This window comes from Phascolarctos cinereus, unplaced genomic scaffold, assembly GCF_003287225.1.
Source record: "Phascolarctos cinereus isolate Bilbo 61053 unplaced genomic scaffold, phaCin_HiC Scaffold_5;HRSCAF=322, whole genome shotgun sequence".
Taxonomy (NCBI): domain Eukaryota; kingdom Metazoa; phylum Chordata; class Mammalia; order Diprotodontia; family Phascolarctidae; genus Phascolarctos; species Phascolarctos cinereus.
Window position 1 is genome coordinate 303,280,868 of NW_027555958.1, and position 17,193 is coordinate 303,298,060.

At 45.1% G+C, this 17,193-nt stretch overlaps 1 protein-coding gene across 1 annotated transcript in view; it reads right to left on the reverse strand.

Moving 5' to 3' along the window:
• The window catches only part of HAP1 (huntingtin associated protein 1), a 47,349-nt gene that overhangs the window by 12,794 nt on the left and 17,362 nt on the right, over positions 1–17,193 (reverse strand). Inside the window, exons 2-6 of the mRNA XM_020972691.1 lie at positions 9,204–9,336; positions 7,793–7,981; positions 2,171–2,247; positions 929–1,045; positions 593–693 (exon numbers count right to left, since the gene is read on the reverse strand). Of these exons, the coding sequence (XP_020828350.1) occupies positions 593–693; positions 929–1,045; positions 2,171–2,247; positions 7,793–7,981; positions 9,204–9,336 (617 nt within the window). The remainder of the gene's footprint in view (positions 1–592; positions 694–928; positions 1,046–2,170; positions 2,248–7,792; positions 7,982–9,203; positions 9,337–17,193) is intronic.

The window sequence follows — 17,193 nt, forward strand, 5'->3', positions numbered from 1 at the left end:
TTACAGAAAAGGAAATAAAAAACCCCAAGTCACACAGGTAGTAAGCATCAGAAGCATATTTTGAACCAGTGTTCTCTGATCTCAGACTAGATGTTGGAAGACATAAGATATGGTACTAATTCTGTCACTAACTTGTAGTGAGACCTTGAACAAGTCACTTCCCTCTATGGACCTTCATCTTCTCAGTGACACAATGAGAATTTACTTACTAGCTGTGTGATCCTGGGCAAGTCACTTAACCCCTATTTGCCTCAGTTCTTCATCTGTAAAATAGGGACACTGGAGAAGGAAATGGCAACCCACTCCGGTATCTTTGCCAAGAAAACCCCCATGGACAAGTCCACGGGATCACAAAGAGTCTCACATGTCTGAACGACTGAACAACAACAAAATGAGAATTAGACGAGATTGGGCTCTAAGGTCCCTGCCAAATTGGATATTTTCTGCTCAATGATTCTGGTTTGGGGTAGGGTGGAGGGAAGGGATCCCAGTGATTTCAACTCTCAGACATCCCATAAGCCCCTCCTGGATCATCTGACACCGATATGGTGAGGGCAGCATGGGGAAAGAAGAGCAGGGCCCAGGAACTCACGGAGTAGGGGCAGTGCTGGAGGGCTCACTTTCCTCAACAGTGTCTGTATAGAGGTGGAGGAGATTGTCACGCATAGCAACTTCATGCCTAAGCTGGGCAATCTGGGGTGAGTAGAAGAGAAAAAGTATGAGGCTAACAAGAGGGGTAATCTTTGCCGGGCAAGGGTGGAACAGAATAGGAAGCCCCAGTGATTTAGGGATGGATTACAAGCCAGGGAAAAAGGATAGTGAGGGAGACTGATAGACCTCTCTTCCTGAAAGGTCTGCAAGAGGGTACCCTTAAGAGAAGGGGGAACAGAGAGCCTGCTAGGAAGGGCCCATCCCCTGGGCATTTTACCTCCTCCCTGGCTAATTCCAGCTGCTCTTCCAGCAACTCATTCTGCTTAGACAAGGAGCAATTCTGTTTGAGAAGAGATTGGCCAATCCGAGCTGCCAGCTCCAAGTCCCGTTCTTTCTGCAGGCCAAGGAAAGGGAAAGAGGGGGAAAATTCTTTATGGGTTCAACTAGCCATTAGGGTAGTCCAGGGGAGTTAGAGGGGTGAGGAATGCTGCCCACAATATCAAGTTTCATCTGAGAAGATGCCTGTGGGGCCTTTCTGGTTGAGACTGACTTGGGTAGGCACAATGGTCTAAAACAGAGGTTCTTAAAGTGTAGAACTCCAACTCCCCAAGAGCCCCCCAAGACCCTTTCCTAATTCTGAGGTCAAAACTATTTTCATAATAATACTACAATGTTTTTGTCTATAAAAATACTCTTTCTTTTTCCAGCTACCTATCTGTGTGAGACCATATTTTCTTCATACACTTCAACCAAAACAATGTTTGGATTGAACCAAATGCAGCAGCAGATAAAAGAATTCAACTGTATTCTATGAAGCCAGAGACATTAAAAAGATTTGAAAAATAGGAAAAACAATGCCATTCTTCTCATAACTGTTTTTCTTGGGGAAAATATAGTTATTTTTCATTAAAATGTTAAGTCAACATGTAATGTTTTTTTTTTAATTTAATGAATAAATATGAAACATTTTATCTGTTTTCATTTTCAATACAGTAAATATTAATGGATACAGCCCACATAAACAAAAATTCTTTAGAGTCCTCAATAATTTTTAAAAGTGTGAAGGGGATCCTGAGACCAAAAAGTTTGAGAACCATAGGTCTAACAGAAAGAGCCCTATGTTAGGAATCAAGACACCTGATTCACCTAGCTCTGCCCCAAACTTGCTTTATGCCCTTAGGGCTAACTGCTTCTCTGGTCCTGTTTCCTCTTCTGCTAAGTGAGGTTGGATTTAAGAATTGCTGAGGCTCTTTAGAACTTTAGCATTCTGTAAATCTATTCCCTCCACTACCCTCTGCCTGACCCCTCCACCTGGTCTGACAGATAGCCAGGGACCCAGGAAGGTAGGACACCAGAGGCAGGACAATAAAAACAAGACCCCTCTTTCACTCAGCAAGCTTTTAGAATTGAGAATGAGATTTGACCCCTACCTGTTGGACTGGGGCATGGGAGGACGGCAGAAAAAATAAAGGTAGAGCAAAGTCATTACCGGGGCAGAACAGTTCTAGGGGATATTCACCTCTTCCAGTAGGCTAGTCACGGCATCAATATCATGATAGGTCTTGGTAACTTGGCTGACTCTCTCTGAGCAGAGCACTGCAGGGGTTAGGAAGAGAAGACACAGTGAGAAAGAGGGGAGACCTCAGGGGGTCCCAATCCAGTTTTACCTTTACAACCCCATTCCCACTTCCCCCTAAAGGGGTTAGAATGAAGAAAGATATTAGACATGTGCCTTCACACTACCCCCATAAAATGCTCAAATCCACAGTTCCAAATAATCATTCTACATCTGTGCAGCAAAGATGAAACCCTCTCCCCACCTCCAAGAGAGATCTCATTTGACCCAGTTTCTCTGGTGGGGGTGTGGGGGGAAGAATCGAGTGTTGATCTGCTAGAAGAATGAGTCAATTGCTGTCCCTTCCCCCTCAAAAGTATAAGTGAGTGGCCCTCTCCCCGGCATCTTTTATTGCTTTTCTGGGCTTAAACATTTTTGGAAGAGGAGAGATATGTCAAGGTGCTTCAGTTTGCCTAGGTCTCCTGCTGCCCAAAAGAACAGATGAGTCAGGAGATTAGACCGGGGCTGGGGGATGTGTAGACCTGCACGTCCACTTGGGTGCGACAACCTTCCTTCTCAGACTCCAAGAATTAGAGCCTTCCAGGTCCCCTGTCAAGCTCATCAGCCTCTAATTGGTACTAATTGCCACATAAGCCTCATTAATTAGGAGCCCCTTGACCTGAGCGGAGCCTTTCTTCTCATTCCCCTTCCTAAAAGTGGGATGGGGGAAATGTCCATTGGAGCAGTGAGGAAAAGAAGGTTCTGTGCCATCTCTTATGCTAGAGATCTGGCTGTTCTCTTCCTCTCACCATTTCTCAGCTTTGCTCCCCAAATACGTGGAGAAGGAAAGAAGACAGGGATTTTCATAGCCCCGACCAGGGCCCAGGCTCAAGGCAAAAGTCCCTTCCCCATCTATGCTATGAAGGGGGGGAGGCGTAGTGAGAAGAAAAGCCAACCTGACCTAGATAGAAGACCCCTCTCCTCCTTCCTTCCCTCTCCAGTAATTATAAAGGAAACAGCATACAGTGAAAATGGCTAAGCAGCAGATTTTGGCTAAGTGTCCAGCTCAGAAGGACCCACATTGAAAACACATTTCCCAGCCGAGACACTGCGCTCGCTTTACTCAGGATTTTGGGGTGGGGGTGGGGAGAAGAGAGGGAAGGGAAAGGAAGCTAGAGAAATGCATAGATCTGCTGCTGCGGGTTGGGGTGGAGGGCGGGGAGAACCAAAGAGTCCCGACAAAAGACAAAAAAGGGAGCCGGGTCCAGGGAGAGGGTGAATATAACTAGAAAAACTCCAGTTAGGGACAGGGGGCAGATAACTTAGAGGTCACAAAGAAGAGGTGGGTGCTAAAGGGAAAGAAATACGCACGCATTAAGCGCCTACCATGTGCCAGGGACTGTACTAATATTTTAGTTTTACAAATTTTTTACAAATATTTTTGCAAGTATTTTTACAAATATTATCTCATTTCATTCTCCCCACAGCTCTAACCCTAGAGGACTCAAGATGCCCAAGATTGCGGACCTCGAACGCGAAGGGCAGTTGCCAGTCAAGGATGCGCATTCCTTGGGCATCCTTACCCCCACCCCAAGCCGGTCTCCCTGCTCGAGAGTCCTGGGCCCCCGTGTTACCTTCCTCCAGCTCTCGGATGAGCAGTTCCGAGGCTCTTTCGGGGCCGGTTCCCCCCGCGCAGTATGCAGCGGGGCTGCTCCAAATTTCTACTGTCACCGGACCCTCCATGTCCGCGGCCACGCGGGCCGAAGGGAACTAGAGTCACGTCCCTGAGAAGGATCGGGGGTGGGGCGGCCAAGAAACGGGCAATGGTTGTACTAACAGACAGATGTGCTGAATGGGGACCCCCACCCCACCCCCAAAGCTACCCAGACGTCCACCGTCCAGTACCCTAGCCTGGGCTCTGCAGCCCGCAGCCTTGCGCGCTCTATTTATAACCTGCTCTTGTTTATTGCACCTGGTTGAGCCATCCCACGTGACAGGGAGGGGATTGGGATGAGGGGCATGTGCAAAGAGAGGCAGACCAGGCTTTAGCAGAGAGTCAGTTACTGTTGCTCCCAACAGAGACCATACTGGGATCCTCCATGTGCAGAGATGAGACGGGTGGAGGCAAGGCAGACGGGGTAGGGTGAGGGGCTTGAGAAGATTTCTTCGGGATTTAAAGCAGATGCTGCCTTGCCCCTCCCTCCACATTGGTCTCCCTCCAGCTCTCTCGCCAGAGTGGTTTAGCCCAAAGCAGCACAGTCTGGGTTTGCAGGTGCAGAGGACGCCTGGGTCCTTTCCTTATGCGTCTCCCCTCCAGACGCATACACACACACACACACACACACACACACACACACACACACACACACACACACACGAAGGTGAGACCAATCATCAGATCACAGATTTAGAGCTGGATAGGAGCTCAGAAGCCAGTTGGTCCAACGACCTCGTTTACGGATGAAGAAACCAAAATCCCCAAGGATGTTGTGACCTATCCAAGTAAGAATCAGAGGCATGATTAAAACCCATGGTCGCTGATCTCAGAGTCAGCACTCTCTCCCTTGTACCATGCTGCCTCCCACATGTCTTTCCTTAGGTTCCCCTTAAACAAACCTGAAATACAGGGCCAGGTTTGGGGACACATGGAGTGGAGTGGTGAAAAGAATACTGGAATCAGAATGAGAGGACCTGGTGGCTTTGAAACACAGGATTGCCGCTAGGTGGTGCAGTGAATAAAACTGGACTTGGACTAAGGAAGATCTGACCTTAGACACTAGCTGTGTGACCTTGGGGAAGTCGCTTAACCTCTGACCTTTTTTTTGGGTGAGGCAATCAGAGTTAAGTTACTTGCCTAGGGTCACACAGCTAGTAAATATCAAGTGTCTGAGGCTGGATTTGAACTCAGGTCCTCCTGACTCCAAGGCTGGAGCTCTATCCACTTCACCACCTAGCTGCCCTGCAACTTAACCTCTGACTTGCTTTATTTTCCTTATCCGAAAAATGAGTATAATAACAATACTTACCTCCCAGGGTTGTTTTTGGACCAAATGAGATCACTATAAAGCACTTAGCACAGTGCCTGGCAATACGTAAATGTTATTATTAACTACTACTCCAACCTCTCTGGGTCTCACTTTCCTTCTCTGTAAAACCAGGGAGCTCCTTTCAGCTATGATCACACGATTGGGTTAGGGAGGAGAAACAAGCATCTAGGGACACTTTGATGTTAAGTGGTCAAAGATACACAGCTAGTATTGCTTCTTTTTGTAAGACTAACCGGGTTGGAAAGCAAATGGAAGTAAGGGGGGAGGGGAGCAGGGAACAGCAGGAGGTGTCTCTAGGGTATAGCAAATCATGGCCCTGGGGCACTCAACTTGTACTAAAAAACAAACAAAAAAAGCTAGGCTCATGGACCTATGTTTAGCCTACAAACTTCTATATCATCAAGAGAATTGGAGAATGTCCCATCAACATCTTTTCCCCTTCAAGACTGCCCTTACTGTTTACTGTATGTAACCTGATCTAGTCTATACTAAAATGTTGGGGAGGGGATACTGTTGACAGTGTTTTTCCTTGGCCTCAGGCCCTGCCAGAGTCAGGAGGACACTGGGGGCCAAGGACAAGCAGGCCTCTAGCTCTAATTCTCCCAAATGGGATTTGTGGCTCCACTTGACTTCTTGCAATCAGCTTAAGGGATGGAGAACTTTTCAGCTGACATGGGGTAACCAGAACAGCTGATCAGCATCCCCCAGGCTTCCCTGAGGAGTCCCTTCGCTCCACCCCAAAAGGCTGTGTCACCTATGCCTAGGGCCCTGGACTGAGGTAGGGGGGTCCAAGGCTGGCCACCAGTCAGTCAGTAAAGCGCCAGGGAAACAAAGCAAGGCAAAAACATAGTCTCTGAGGACTTTACATTCTTAGGGGCAAGACCAGTACACAACTAGGTAGTCATAAGACACATACAGAGTAGATAGAAGGGACTCTGAGAGGGAAGACATTAGCAGCTGAAGGAACTAGGAAAGGCCACCTGGAGTAGGTGGGATTCAATTAGAGTCTTAAAGGAAGCTGAAGAAACTCGAATATGTTTAAGAATTCCTCACCTGGCTGCCCTGCTTTGGATCTGACTTCTCCATCTTCCCCTCCACCCCACTACCTACACCCCTCGGGAACACACTCACACACACACACACACACACACACACACTCTTTCTCTTGTATGTTATCTTTCCCCCATTAGATTGTAAACTCCTTGAGAAAAGGCCTTTCTTTTTTGTTTTTGTATTCCTAGCACAGTGCCCGGCACATAGTAGGTACTTAATTCATATTGATTGATTGAAAAGCACTCAGGAAAATGAATAGGCATAAGGTGAAGGGATAGGGATGGGGTGACTGCACTGACAGAGATGTGCTGACCTGGCACCCTCAGCTACCCGTAAGCCCACCTGCCAGTCCCTTGCAAGGGCTCTTCAGTCCGCAGCCCCACATACTCTATAATCTACATCTTGTTTATAGCTCATTCTTGGCTTGGGGGAAAACTTTTACAAAGCTGCAGAGGTTTGAGATGGAGTGATGCGTACAGGGGGCTGATGTTGCTTCAGTGTATAGTGTGTGGAAAAGAACAATGGAAAAGAAAAAAAGCCAGGTTATGAAGATTTTAAATATCAAATCAAGGGGTTTATGTTTGATCCTGAAGGTAATGGAGACAGCCATTGGAGCTCAGGGGCAGGAGGGCCTGATATAGTCCAATCTATGAATCTAGAACATTGGCAACAAAGAGGTGGGGGTGTCCACTTGTACCCATAGGAATAACTGCCCTTAAGTAGGGAAGAATTTGCTCTGGAGATAAATGGAGTTTTAGGGTATAGCCCCTCTCCCTTCTTTAAATACCTTCCAAGTCTGAAGGGTTCTAGAGGTGTTCTCTGGGCCCCCTGAATATATTGGGAGGTCCTGGGCTTAATGTACATTGCAAAAATCCTAGTGGCCCCAAGTGGGAAGGAATGAGGGGGTCAGGCAGTCCCCAGGCTTTTACTAGGAGCCTTAAGCTTCTTCTCAGAACTTGGGAGGGGGAGGAGGAAAATAAAGGAGATCCAGTTATGCCTGCTCCCCTGACCTGGAAGGAAGCCTCAGCAAAGGAGATTAATTACCCTCTCCTTCTGTTCAGTCTGACCATCAGGCCAGGCCCTCTCCCTCTTCCCTTAGTGTTGGCCTCAACTCCAACCCCTCTCTAACTCTCCACTTTACCTTCCCCAGAATCCAGCCTAATTCTCTTCCCAAGGAACTCATAAGATCTGACATAAAACCAAGATTTGTAAAACAGACTTGCAAATAGCTTCCCAGGCTCTATCAGCCCAGAACCAGGTCCTACCAGCTCAACGAGGGAAAAGAACAGAGATTCTCACAATGATACAGTCCTACAGAATGGAAAATCCTTGAGGGCAGTTTCATTTTTATTTTTTATACCGCCAGTAACTGACATGGTACCTGGCATATAGTAGGTGCTTAATAAATGCCTATCAATTGATTGATTAATTATTCATTTGAGCCAATACAACTATCTGGGCCCAAGTCTGGCCAATGGGTACTTACAGAAATATCGCAGTGTTTCCTGGATCTGGGTGGGTGTCAGGTTTCTGGAGACATCAGGGGGTACTATCGGAGTCTGAATCCAATCGTGATGTTCATAGCCGAAGACAGAGTCAGCTCGAAGCTTGTAATGGGGCAGCTGCTCCCCAAGGAGGGTGATGATCTCCACCTCAGGCACATTGTTACAGAGTTCTGCCAGGAAGGGAAAAGGGACTCAGGAAGGTGGGGTGCAGATTGGTAGAGAAAGGAGCACTTACCGAGCTCCAGATTTTTACCCAATAGGTTGCTACTGACTCTCTTCCCTCATCCTGATTCCTGGCTGTCACTTAGACCTCCCCTACCCCCCTCTGATAATTACTAATTACAAACAATTTTTTTCCAAGGTTCCAATGTACTTTTAACATCTGTTATTTCATTTAATCTTCACAACAAATCCTAGGAGGTAGGTAGTGCATTTGCTAGGTAAAAGCCTCATTTTGCAGATGAGGAAACTGAGGCAGAGACAATTAAATGACTTGCCTAAGGCAACAGAATGAGTTGATGGCCCGACTCCTAGTCTGATCTAGAGTCAAGAGACATAAATTCAAGTTTTCATCTGACAATATCCATTTCCTCTGACACTATTGACTACCTCCTAGACACTGCTTCCTCTTCTATGATCCTGTTCCTTCCTGGTTCTCCTCCTACCTGTCCAGAGTTTGCTTCTCAGTTTCCTTCCTTGGATTCTCATCCATCTCCCACCCTAAAGCATAAATATCCCACAAGGCTCTGTCTCAAGCCCTCTTCTCTCTCTACACTTTCTCATCTGTTCCCATTGGTTCAATTATCACCTCTCTGTAGGTGACTCCCAGATCCCAGATCTGCATCTCCAGCCCTCATTTGTCTCCTGAACCCTATTCCCTTCCCATCCAGAATATTCAAGGACGTCTCATCAGCATTTCAAACTCAAAATATCCACAATGGAATCATCTCTGCCCCTCTCCACTCGTATCTGCTTCTCCCCTAAACCTCCCTGGGTCTATTAATGGTACTTAATAAATATTTATTTCTTTACCTCTCTGTGCCTCAGTTTATTCATCTGTAAAATTGTGATAATATTTGTACTACCGTTCTCATAGAGTTGTTCTGAGGAAAGCACTTTCTAAATCTTAAAATGTTACAGAAATGTAATTATTATTACATAGTTATTATTATTACAGACAACACACCTGAAAAAATCAGAGTTTGCCCCCTACTGTGCCCCACCGGGCTCCCAAAGATGTTCCCCAATGACAATGATTGTCTCATCTGTACCTTTATCATGGCACCTCATAATGGGGAAATAACAGACTCCAGAATCCAATGCTGATCTCCTCCCACCTTTGAAATCTGTCCAATAAACCACCCCCAGCACATGCATGTATCCCCTCATCACCAGTGAGTGTGGTAGCGTCACAGAGGGTAGCTGCTTCAGCCACATCCAGGTGTCCCTTTGGGGGGCTCTGATCATCCAGTTTGGCCAGAGTCAGAGGAAAAGGCCTGTGTCCATGGGTAGAGGGCAATGACACCTAGAAGCAGGTGAGGAGCACAGGGAGGCTGCCAGGATAAAAGTGAGAGAGAAAGGATGATTGGCATCAGAGTAGGTATGGGCTTCCTTCCCACTGTCCCTGTCTTTGCTCTACAGTAGGGTTCTGGCCTCTGTACCTTCACACTATTGCACGGTTCTATACCTAGCATCCTTTCTGTGGGGATGGAGATTGGAAAAGGGAAGTTTACTTTCCCACTGTCCCTAGAGAAGAAGAAACAGCCCTGCTCTCATTTGTTTCTCTGCTGACAAGTAGAAAATTTGAGGGGAAAGAATAAGGAATAATTCGTTATAAAAACAAAGCAGATCAATATCATTGGGGCTGTAGGGAAACAAGCATGATATTACATTTTTGGTAGAGCTGTGAATTGCTACAATCCTGTGGGGATGGCAATCTGGCAATATACTTCATGCCTGGACTATTGCTGGTTGATGTCCCTATCTCAAGTCTTCCCAGCCTCTATTCAGTTTTTTTTGTTGTTGTTGTTTTGCCAGGCAATTGGGGTTAAGTGACTTGCCTAGGGTCACACAGCTAGTAAGTGTCAAGTGTCTGAGGTCAAATTTGAACTCAGATCCTCCTGACTCCAGGGCCAGTGCTCTATCCACTGCACTACCTAGCTGCCCTTTCCTTTCTGTTTTAAAGTGATCTTCCTAAAGTGCAGATTTAACTATATCACTTCCCCCTTTCCAATAAATGGCTCTTTGTCACCTTCAGGGTCAAATATAGAAGGTTCTGTCTGGCTTTTAAAACCCTATCTTTCCAGTTTTCTTATACTTTACACATACACACTCACTCTCTCACTCTCTCTCTCTCTCTCTCTCTCTCTCTCTCTCTCTCTCTCTCTCTCTGACTCTTTCTCTCTGTCTCTCTCTCTCTGTCTCTATCTCTGTCTCTGTCACTCTCTGTGTCTTTCTCTGCAGGTCTCTGTCTCTGTCTCTCTCTCTGTCTGTCTCTGTCTCTCTCTCTCTGTCTCTCTCTCTCTTTCTCTCTGTCTCTGTCTCTCTCTCTCCCCTAAGAGCGCTCACTGCAGTCCCATGACACTAGCCCCCCAGCTATTCCTCAAATAAAGCATTCCATCTCCCATCTCCCTCCTGCTATTTTCCCATGTTATCCCCATACCTGGAATTCTCTCCCTCCTAGCTTCCCTGGTTTCAATCAAGTGTCAGTTAAAATGTCAGCTTCTACAAGAAGCCTTTCTCAATGCTTTTTAACGCTAGCACTTTCCCACAGTTGATTCTCTCTAATTTATCTTTGTATCCTGTTTGTACATAGTCATGTTGTCCCCCATTAGACTGAAGGACAGGAACTGTTTTCTTTCTTTCTGTCTTTCTTTCTTTCTTTCTTTCTTTCTTTCTTTCTTTCTTTCTTTCTTTCTTTCTTTCTCTTTCTTTCTTTTTCTTTCTTCCTTTCTTTTTCTTTCTGTCTTTCTTTCTCTTTCTTTCTTTCTTTCTTTCTTTTTCTTTCTTTCTTTCTTTCTCTTTCTTTCTTTTTCTTTCTTCCTTTCTTTTTCTTTCTGTCTTTCTTTCTTCCTTTCTCTTTCTTTCTTTCTCTTTTTTCTTTCTTTCTTTCTCTTTCTTTCTTTTTCTTTCTATCTTTCTTCCTTTCTTTCTTTCTTTCTTTCTTTCTTTCTTTCTTTCTTTCTTTCTTTCTTTCTTTCTTTCTTTCTTTCTTTCTTTCTTTCTTTCCTTTCTACCTGTCTTTAGATCCCCAGTACTTAGCACAGTGCCTTACACACAGTAGGTGCTTAATAAATGCTAATTGACTGACTGAATTAGAGGACCTGCATTTGAATCTTAGCTCTGCCAAGTTAGCAATAAGTTTTGGATCCTATGGCCCAGGGATCTCACTGCTAAAACTATAACTTAACAATGTTATTAAAAAAGAAAAAAGAGGAGCAGCTAGGTGGCACAGTGGATACAGCACCGGCCCTGGAGCCAGGAGGACCTGAGTTCAAATCCGGCCTCAGACCAAACACTTGACACTTACTAGCTGTGTGACCCTGGGCAAGTCACTTAATCCCAATTGCCTAAAAAAAAAAAGTTGTGATATTGTGGATAGGACATTGGACTTGGAGACTGGTAGACCTGTGTTCACATCCCACCTTGGACACTTACTGGTTGGGTGACCCTGAGCAAATCACTTAATCTCTCTGTGCCTCAGTTTCCTCATCTGTTAAAATAAGAGGTTTGGACTCCACAGCCTGCCTCTTAGGTTCTTTCTAACTCTAAATCTATATAATAATAATAATCTGTGTAATCCATAATATAATGTAGAATAATCTATACAATAATCTTATGATCTATAATCTTATGAACTACACCTGTAAAAATATCCTTAGCAACTTTATTTGTAACAGAAAAAAAGAACCATAGATTTCTATCTGGAAGGGGCTTAAGAGATAATATAGTATAACTTTTTTTTTTTGGTGAAGCAGTGGGGTTAAGTGACTTGCCCAGGGCCACACAGCTAGTAAGTGTCAAATGTCGGAGGCTGGATTTGAACTCAGGTCCTCCTGACTCCAGGGCCATTGCTCTATCCACTGTACCACCTAGGTGCCCCTATAAGCTTTTTTGACAGATAAGGAAATTGAGGCTTAGAAGGTTCAGTGACTTGAGCCAGGTCACATAGCTAGTAACAACCTCTTTGTTGTTGCTAGGCAGCTGGGCAGTGCAGGTGAGCACTGTTCCTGGAGTCAAGAAAACTTGAGTTCCAATCCTGCCCCAAAAACATACTAGCTGGGTGACCCTGGACAAATCACTTAAGGACTCTTAGCCTCAATTTCCTTATCTATAAAATAGGGATGATAATAGTACCTGCCTCTTGGCAGGACTGTTGTGTGGATCAAATGAGATAAAATGTGTATAGGCCTTTACAAAATCTTCAAGGGCTATATAAAGCTAGCTATCATCTATGTCCAATAATTAGAGAAGCTAATGAGGTAATGTAAGTAAAGTGTTTGACCAACCTCAAAACAATATGTGAAAATCAGCAATTTGAGCAAACTGAGGTGGGAAGGTAGGTAGGAAAGGAAATAAAATTTTTATTAAGTTTCTACTACTTCATGTCAGACACTGTGCTAAAAGCTTTACAAAAATATTACCTCTTTGATCCTTAAAACAACTCTGGGAGGTAGGAACTATTATTATTCCCATTTTACAGTTGAAGAGAATGAGGCTGAAAAAAGTTTAAATGAGTTATCCAAGATCGCTTAGCTAGTAAGTGTCCAAGATCAGATTTGAGACCAGATCTTCTTGAGTCCAGAGTTCTATCTATTGTGTCACTGACCAATCTCTGTAAATCAATGCAATGAATACTATTAAACTCCTGAGGATGACAAATATGAAGAATACAAAGAAATAAGGAAATACTTTATGAAGTGAAGCAAAGCAAAGAAAATAAGGATTTGGATAGGGATAGGATTGACACATTGACTAAGAATAGGGAAAATCAAATTTTATAGACACCTAATGATTGAGAAATCAAAACCAAGCTTAACTCCAAAGAAGAAATAAGCAAACATGCCTTCAGCCCTTTGTAGAGATAGGCTATGGGTAGGGAACACCACATTTGCTCCTGTTACAGACTTGCCAAGTTGGTCAGTTTTGATAAATTAGTTTTTTTTCTTTTTCTTTATTACAAGGGATGGTTCAATGGGTAGAGAAAGAGAGAAGGATATATTCACACATGAAGGTGATATAAAGACAAAAAAGTATCAATAAAAATTAAAGCTACATTTAAAAAATGAAAAGAGATCAGAGGTGGGTACAGAGAAAATACATTTCTACGGTTGTTACTTTGCTAATGTTCACATAAATATTCTTTTTTTAATGGAAATAGTTTGAAGTTTAAGGCTTTCTTTGAGTTTGATTTTGGGGGAGTTTTTGCTCATTTTGTTTATTTACTTATTTCCCATGAAATAATACATAAATATCAACTATTTGAGAATGGCGCCCCCTTCCTTCTCTGTTCACTCTCTTTCCCCTTGCCCCTTTTCATGAAACAATTATTTACAAAAATAAATAAATAAAATGAGGGATAAAATAAAAAAGAACTTTAGGAAGGTTTCCAGCACATTGGGTAGATCTCCTGCGGCAAATATACGGGGAGGTCATGAATAAGATTCATACAAGTTAGACAGGCCTGGATGGGCTAAGAGCTCTGTCCATTAGAGGGAGTACCCACTGATGGTATCCCAGTGCCACTGGAGAAGAGGGTACTTCAGTGTATTTGATTGTTGGTATTTGTTGAGATATTAAGTTTATAATAAAGTTATTTTAAAGGGAGGGAGAATTTGGGAGATTGGGGGTACCAGAACTTGGGGAAAAGGAGTGGGGAGGCTCTTTTGTACCTTGACAATAGAGTAGGGGGCTGGGGAGGATGGGAGCAGTGTCCAGGGATTTTTCAAAGCTTCTGTCAATCTCTCTGGAGCTTTCTGTGCTGGGCTAGGACACTCCACTCACCTCTCTGTGCCCACCAGAGGGCAGTGCCAGCACAAGCCCAATACTGGATTCCAGGAGTGCTCTGAATATTCTCCTGCTCTGTCTTGGAGACTTCTGGGAGGTCTTTCAGTTAGGAAGCTCCCCAAATCTCTCCTCTCTATTCTATATTTAAGGCTATTCTGCTGACCTAATGAAAAGAAGAAGACTCCACTCCATGCTTACCTACCTGCCTGTCTGTCCCCATCTTTCCTTGCATTTTGCCTCTGGCCTCTGCCTATATTCCTTCCTGGGGGGAAGGGGATAGGAAAATCCCAGGAGGTGACCAGGAAAGAGAGTACCCTCCGCCAGGAGGTGTTCTACACTTCCCTAAGCTTCAGGCCAGGCAATAAAGATTCTACTGGTACAGCCTGACACACCCAAAGTCAGGAGGGCTCATAAACACTGCCTACTGTCAAGGCTGATTGACTTGACCCTTCCCAGAGGCAGCTGGGCACACCCCCTCTGCAATGCAAAGCCATAGAGCACTGTACCGTGTCTAGGTTACAGGTCATTGCTGCAAACCCTTCCCAGTCTCAAAAAAAAAAAAAAGGAAAATAGAAGCTGTTTCCCCTTAGGAAAAGTCTTATTGCTCCCTGAGGCCTGGGACTGGACAGTGCCAAGACCAGGAGCGCCGATCCTAAGAGAGAATTTGAGGTTGGAAGGTTCTCCTCTCCCCATCCTTTGGTCCCCATGCCTCCCTTGGTTTCCCCTGTGGGGGAACACTCCTTTACCCCCGACTAAGGAGCCCCCCCCACCTCCCCTCCACACTCTTACCAGCCAGAGATGCTGCTGCTGATCGGCCCCCTAACTCTTCCACAAGGCTCCCCAACACACACCTCCCTCAGTCCCACCCCCAGGCAGATCTGAATACAGGATGGCAGTAGCTTTCAGACGTCTTCTGCTGTGTTCTTCCTCCTCCTCACCCCTGTCTCTTAAGGATCTCTCTCCCTGGCCCCAACTCCTGGCACAATGGGCTCTGATCTAAAAGGGGTCAGCTACAGGCAGGGGAGTCACGTCCAAACACCATAACCCTCAACTCTGCTTTTTTCCCTTGTCTGGGGCACCTAGGTCCGGTCAAACCATAAGCTTCTTCCCGCGGCTCAGGTAGCCAGGCCTGGCTCCTCTCTGCTGCTCATTCCCAGATGTGTCTGGGGATAGGAGAAGGTGGAGAGAACTGTGTGAGTCAGCATTCTTCATGTGGATGGGGTGGAGGGGAGGGTATTTTGGCCAAGCTTCTAGAAAGGGATTAACTCCTTGGGTTTCTCTGGATCTGGGTGTGAGGAATGTTGAGGGGTGGGAGGAAGAGGAGGGCTCCTGGAGGGAAGAAGTGAGAAAAGGGCATAGTAAATTGAGAAGGATAAAAGTCATCCAAAAGGGAATTCCCTACAGTATAACAAGAAATAGATTCACAGAATCTTGATGTTAGAATTGAAAAGGGGCTTTGGACATACATAACCTATATCAAACTGCTTACCATTTTAGGAAAAGGGAAAGGGAGGTAGAGAGGGAGAAAAATTTCAAACTCAACATTTTGTTAAAATGAATGCTAAAAATTGTCTTTCTATATAATGGAAAAAATAAAATACTGTTTTTTTTAAAGAAAGAAAAGGGGCGTTGGAGACAATCTGGTTCAACCTCTATTGATTTATAGATGAAGAAACTGAGTCCATTAAGAAATCAGTGGTATGCTGGATATCACATAGGAAGTTAGTGGCAGAGCTAGGATAACAATATAGCAAAGGATTCTAGAGGGAGGAGATTTGGTGCAGAATCTGCTAACTTTACTCTCCCCTCCCCCTCTCCCCCTACACTCTGAAAAGTCCAAGAGGAGCAGGGGGGATTGAAGGTAGATTCAGCTATGGAATAGGAGCAACAGACCAAAGACCTTGGGACCTAGGACCTAGGACCCACAAAATTCAACCCCATCATTTTTACAGATGGCTGGCATCTGGAGAGGAATTAACTACTTAAATGTCTCTGGTTTGGGTAATAATAATACTGAAGATGAGAGGAAGCAAGGGAATGGGGAAGGAAAGAGGGGATGGTAGAAGAGGTGATCAAACAGGGCTCCCTATAGGAGAATAAGGGATAGAACCACAGAATCAGAATGTCAGAGATGGCAAGGACTTCAGAGATCACTTTCTCCAAGTTTATATTTTACAGAACAAACAAATGAAATCAAAGAAAGCAGATCCAGAAGAGTCTAGTGCTTTGCCAAAGGTTACACAGCTAGTTCCAGGGCCATCTCCAGTCGTCCTGATCTATACCTCGCCACTGAACCCAGATGGCCCCAGAAAAGAGTGAGGCTGACTTTACACAGCCCCCCTCACTTAAACCCAATTCACTTGCAAATCATGGCATCACCTTCCTGATGTCATGGTCCTCTTCCGGAAGGACAAACAACATGGCAGCTAGTTAGTTGTGGAGGCAGAATTCTCACTTGAGTGGTCTGACTCCAAAACCAGCATTAATAATAACAATAGCTAGTATTTATATAGGGTGCAAGATTTGCAAAGTGCTTTACATAGCTATCCCATTTGATCCTCCCAACAAGCCTAGGAGGTAGGTGCTATTATTTCATTATCCCTAGGTTACAATTGAGAAAACTGAGGCTGAGGGGAAGTGACTTATTAACCAGGGTCCCACACAGATTATAAGTGTCTGAGGCAAGATTTAAATCTGATTCTTCCTGACTCCAAATCTGGCATCCTACCTCCTGCAGCACCTATCTGCCTCTATTTCCATAGGTAGGTTCCTTCTTCCTGGGGGATGGATGACCCCACCCCCACTCCTAACCCCTCCTAGGATGAATTGGCCAAGGGCCCTTGTTCCCAACTTGCCTGGAAAAGGGCAAACAGGACAAATTCCTCTCCCATCATCCTAGGGTTTTGTTACTCCCCCTTCCTCCCCCCATTCCCTCCTTCTGTCTGCCCTCCTCAACTTCCTCAGACAAAGGACGTTCAGGAAACCTCAGGCAGGAAGGGAGGGAAAGAGGGGAGAAGAGCCCAGGCAGGCTGAGACGAGCAGCAGAGCCCTTTGCCTGGGGGATGCTGCTCTTCTACCTGAAATCAGCAGAAAACTAAAATGCCAGGGTTGTGGGCACAGAGAAAACAGGGTGGGGTGGGGGTGGAGAAGAGTATGGGGAAAAAAGGGGGTAGGAGGGGAGCCTAGGGGCAGTCCCCACATTATGCCCACCCCAGAGAGGGAAGCCAGGGACTCAGTTGTGCCCAGGGCGAGTAGTGCCTTGGAGGTAGTAGGCAGGATAAGTATTGTTATCCTCATTTCTCATATGCGGAAACTGAGGTTGAGAAGTTAAGTCATTGCCTGAAATTACACAACTGGTAAATGGCAGACAGGATTA